Consider the following 5,176-nt stretch of genomic DNA (forward strand, 5'->3'; position numbering starts at 1 on the left):
GTTGTTTCAGATAATATATCACTACACTATCAATAACTATCACAGGATGCATTATTCATATCTTAAGGATATTATATTTTCTTTTTTAGAAATTATGAGCAAAGCGTAAACAAATCTCGATTAGCTTATCAAGCGAAGTAATATTAATGAAGTATCATAATTAAAAAAAAAATAATAATCATAATAAAACACACATAGACAATTATAAAATTGTTGTTATAACGGGTAGCACTACTGAAAAAAAAAGAATTTCGACTATGAGAAAGAAAAAAGTTCTCGCGAATCATGCAATAGAGATCTCTTTGCAAGATGCAAGTCTCGTTAACGGTATACGGTAAGGCAAAAGAAATTTATAAAAAACAATCAAACACTAATCGGACAAAATCATAAGTGTAAATGTGCGTGTTGTGTATTTGCGCACCTGGGGACCCCATACCTCAATATGGTTGTTGCGGTTGTAGTGTAGATTGAGTACCCGATAGATTTCGGAGTCGCCACCGACCCGAAGATCTTCCGCGTTTTTCACGCCTTCGGATACGGCCTGGCGGGCGTATTTTTCCATTTGAATATAATAGAATTCCCTGAAAGCACAAAAGAAAAGGATACACGTGTTAATAAATTCCGATCAGTCAACAAGATTAGTTTATAACTGTCCCTACAGTCAGAATTACACAAATTGCACGTGTGCGCGTATATGACAGCGGTAAAAAAAATCGCCCGGGACTGCTTATTAAGAATGTCTAATTAATTAAGGATTGACGCTCGTGGGGTGTGACGGTAAGTATATAGGGGGACATATGATAAAAAGGAAGTTAAAAAATGTTGCTCGTCGCGGGCGTTAAAAGGAGTTCAGTCGGAAACGTAAAAAAATGCGACATCATTTGAAAAGGCCGCATTGGCAACGTGCGGGCCGACTCGGTGTAACGAGGCGCGCCAGGAGTCGTATCGCCCAAGACTTCACACAAAAATCAAGTAGCTCGGAAGTTTACGTTTGCGTTCATTAATTAACGCAGTTAAACAAACATAAGTCACTAATTGGCGGGTAATTAGTATAGTAATAGTGACCCGACCTCGGGGTAGGACAGGGTTGACAAGGACGGGTGTTGTCGCGGTATTGGTCCGTGACGAAGGGGCCGACAGGGTGGGAGGGACAAGAAGGAAGACTGATGACGTCACGAGAGAAAAGATAAAAAATGAGAAACTTCGAAAAAAATAAAAAAAATAAAAAATTGGAATAGAAATAAAAAATATTTGCTACTTCAAACGCAAGACGTGTCTCCAAGAATTAATGTGACTGTCGAAGATTCTGAACCTGTTGGGATGCTGGCTCCTTTGGGATCGTCGACCCCTCTCTTGGATTCTTTCAATTTAATTCGTTCGGCGCTATTATCTATCTCACAGCGCAATGCGCATTTCGTGGCAGACTTCACGCGCCGATAAATTCACGTCGTATAGTATGTGTATATACGTATTATCAGCTATTTTCTGTCAGAGCTTTTCGACAATACTGTCTCCAGAGAGACAAGGAAAGGTTTACGGGCCAAGGGAGGCTGATAGTAGGTGTGAGAGAGATGAGAAGAAAGATAAACAGAGATGTACCTCCTGTCTAGATGTGTATATATATATATGTTTGGACGAATATACATAGACTGCCGCCGCTAGAAAGCCACGGAAAACGGGGTGGATTTTCGCATTTTCCGTGTCGTGGACAAATAAGTCGAGCGACACAGATAGGCGGATGACTTGGCGCGAGTGCACCAGAGAAAACGAACGAGCAGACTGTGATATTAGCCAGAGATCCTACTATCGTGCTCAGCATCACTAACATCAGTATCAGCACCAGTAGCTATACAATCTCCGCGTCATCTTCCATCCCTCCTTCTTCTGCTATTACTTTTCCCTACCACCCCTAGTTAACTCTTTACCTTTTAGGTTCTTTAGTCTGTCAATGAGTTAGCCGCGTTGACTTCGTGTGTTAGTGTTTTGTGCCACCCCCGCTCCCCGACCCCGCAACGATATACACATAAAAACTAACAACCTGCACCGTCGGTACGGTAGCGAGACCAGGGACTCGAAACCCCACAGGAAGTTCTACTAGCAACAAGAACGGTAAGAGCGAGTAAGGCTGGTAGGGGTGGCAGGTTGATCTTGCAATTTGGACCCGTGGGGATGCAAAGGAACACGGTTCAGCGGGAACCCAACGAGGTAGTGTCACTGGCTCATTCGCCGGCACTGAATGCCCTACAATGCATCCATTCAGAGTGCACGGAAAGTCTTAGCCTTCGTTCGGCGCCAGTGGGAGCAATTTTTAAGATTGCTTCCGACTGGGCGAGTTCATACAGCAGGACCAGGAACCGACGGGGATCAGAGCCCTGAGTGGAGCGCAGATTCTGAATCCGACTGGTGCTTGGCTATATGTAGTAACAAACTCGTGGCTAACCCAGCATCACCACAACCAGACCGCCATTGCTGTAGCAATGTTAGCAGTCCTGGACCCTTTACCGAGTGGTTGTTTTGCTTGTTCAATTTTTTACATTTTTTTACCCCTTTATGTTCGTCTTCGTGTTTTTAGATATTTTTACGAATTTTAATAACCACTTTAGGAGGGGGGTGGGGGGGTCGGAGGTCGATCTGGTGGTATCTGCTGGGGGTAACTTGGACCACTTAAGGGGTCAAGTTGCGTCTAGGGGAAAAGTTTCTTTAGGGGAGTCTCTTCTGTTTGGGTATAATCTTGAGGTTTTCATGCGTGAGATAACAGGGGAGAGATTAAGGGGTAAGTATAATTAATTGGCTGGGTAGTTTTGCTAGATCATGCTTCAGGATAGAAAGAGTCCAGTTGATTGGTTTGGTCGCTTCGTGCTTATCGAAACAGAAGACGATGCAAGTGGTAGACAGCACCTCTTTCGATCGTTTCGAATGCGCGGCTTTCGCGCCAATTAAGACAATCTCGCGGGCTCTTATCGGCAGGGCTGCGGATGCAGTCAGGGTGGTAAAGGTGCACGGGCTGGCTGGTTGACTGGCTAACTGGTTATAGCTACGTCGATAGAGAAGAGTTGTCTCTCGCTCAACCTCTCTCCTCGAGATAGCTACCTACACGCCTTCGTACTATATATCTATATAATACATATAGGTCCTTGCGCACCCTTCTTTCGACCTCAGTGGCGTGTCACCTGCGCCTATAATTCTTACTCAACCACCCATCAACCGTATTCAAGCTCGGCGGATCGCCGAGTATAGGCGGAATATGGTACGTATCCGCGAAGTGCCTAATTAAAACAGACACCCGGAGACAGAAACGATACGAGATGACGCATAATGCTCTCTAAGAGTGCGAGGGAGACGAGACTAGTTCCGTCGTTGACAAAAAGCCCGAGTGCTAGAATTGCCACTCTTCGACTGCCAAGTGCGAGGAGAACGAAAGAGAATATATCTCCGGGAGAGAGGCGGAAGGCCTGTGATACAGAGATTGATGGAGAAGGCGAGAGTGAGAGAGAGAGATTGTACTAATCCGAGAGAAAGACAGAGAGAAGTAGGAGAGACCGCGAGCGGGAGTCATTCATTATAGTATTGTATAATTAGGATAATAATAAGCTCTTCAGGGCCTCGGGTCTTCTTGCGCCCCGTTGCAGCGGAGCGCCGGAGAGAGCGACTCCTGCCGAGGGTGCTGATTATTAGCATCTAATTACGAGGCGCTTTGCACGAAAAAAAGGACGAGAGAAATGAAAAGCCAAGGGAAGTAATGTGAGAAAATATATCGACAAAGGGAAAATACTTTCTTTGGCTCCTTGACAATGGGCTCGCGTGGACCTTTCTCGGAGGCTGGGATCTCTTCGTCAGTCATTCCCCTTGGTATCTAAACTCTTTGACTTGTCTTTAATCGGCGACCTTTTTTAGCTGCCTGACGAGGATGTAAGACGACGGTCGATTCTTGAGACTCCTGGACCTCTGTTTCTCTCTGTCTCCTTTACTCTACTTTATTTTTCTTATGAACCTTTTCGGGATCTTCCTCTGCTTCTTCGTCTTACCCTTAGACCACATAGCGGTGAATATCTTCAGACAGAGGTGTCATAATGTATTTGAATGCATCTCTTCAGCGGAAGGGTACTAATTAAAAAAAAAAAAAAAAAGGGAGAAGGGTAAGGGCGTCTTTTAAGGCGACTCCGCACTGTGGATGTTCCCGGTTTTGAGTGGCTCCCGAGAAACTTCAAGGATTTTTTTTTCTTTTTTTTTCTTCTCAGGTGCAAAGAGTAAACTCCCGGGACTCTTGTAGGATTCTTTCGTGATAAGTCCTGAGGGAGTCTTTGGTGAGTCGAGTGACGTGGAGAAAACGTTTGAAGATCCTGCGTTGCCCCTTTCGGGAACTTTGAGCTCCCTTGGTTTTACATTAAGTAGCCAGAGATACTTATATAGCGTGTATCACAGACCCCTGTATAATTATATATGGCTTGTATAAGAAATTGTGTATATCAGCATATACGGTGCACGTGAGAATGTACACGAATGACGTATGATTATAATATAAGTCGATGTATAGGAACGAGAGAAACTTGAGTCTTGAATGAGGACTCGGCGTAACGACCTTCTCGTCTTACGTTCACCTTCTTGATTCCCATTCAAGACTATATCCTCCCCTTTTCAAGGGTTACCTTCGTAGCCACCCCTTAACTAACGGCCATACCAAGTCGGTATGTTAAGTCGGCACCGACCCTGACAATGGGAATGGTCGTGAATCGAAACGGCTTCTCCCATGAGAATACGCAACTGTACGTACGGTGCAAGTCGACCCTGAAAACCACCCTTAATGGGGGGGTTTCTTGACGAAAACTTTTCCCACAGACATTGCCGAGACGACACGAGGGTAAATAAAGACGCTTGGCGTCACGGTGGGGGTAAAACGATGATTCCATTATGAGACGCCAGTAGGGATACCGGTAGATGAACAAGGGATGAAGCGGGACACGCGGGACAATGGGAACGAAGAAAGTCAGAAGTTCCAGAAAGTGGTAGGACGAAAGTACAGAAGTTTGGTTACGCAAAATGCGTATCTTGAGCGAGGTGTGAAAGTGTGTATAACGAGGATACTAAAAGCGCGTGTGGGTGGTGGGATGGTCGGTGACGAGGGTGAAAGCGAGGATGAGGAGGAGAATGAGGATGAGGATATAAGGGTGCGGGGGGG

General features: G+C 45.2%; 1 protein-coding gene and 1 long non-coding RNA gene across 14 annotated transcripts in view; one reads left to right on the forward strand and one right to left on the reverse strand.

The window, feature by feature from the left end:
- LOC107262918 overlaps window positions 1–135 on the forward strand; it is a 40,004-nt gene extending 39,869 nt beyond the window's left edge. For 3 of the 5 annotated variants that reach the window (XR_003058352.1, XR_003058349.1, XR_003058350.1), the window contains one exon: window positions 90–135. This is a non-coding gene — a long non-coding RNA (uncharacterized LOC107262918). The remainder of the gene's footprint in view (window positions 1–89) is intronic. The other 2 variants (XR_003058353.1, XR_003058354.1) reach the window with 2 other exon arrangements.
- Window positions 1–5,176, reverse strand: part of LOC107262914 (homeobox protein prospero) — a 108,894-nt gene that overhangs the window by 22,511 nt on the left and 81,207 nt on the right. For 7 of the 9 annotated variants that reach the window (XM_015729573.2, XM_025080294.1, XM_025080299.1 and 4 more), the window contains one exon: window positions 422–581. In XM_015729573.2, coding sequence (XP_015585059.1) covers window positions 422–581 — 160 coding nt within the window. The remainder of the gene's footprint in view (window positions 1–421; window positions 582–5,176) is intronic. The other 2 variants (XM_015729576.2, XM_025080301.1) reach the window with 1 other exon arrangement.

This window comes from Cephus cinctus, unplaced genomic scaffold, assembly GCF_000341935.2.
Source record: "Cephus cinctus unplaced genomic scaffold, Ccin1 Ccin1_scaffold0129, whole genome shotgun sequence".
NCBI classification, from domain to species: domain Eukaryota; kingdom Metazoa; phylum Arthropoda; class Insecta; order Hymenoptera; family Cephidae; genus Cephus; species Cephus cinctus.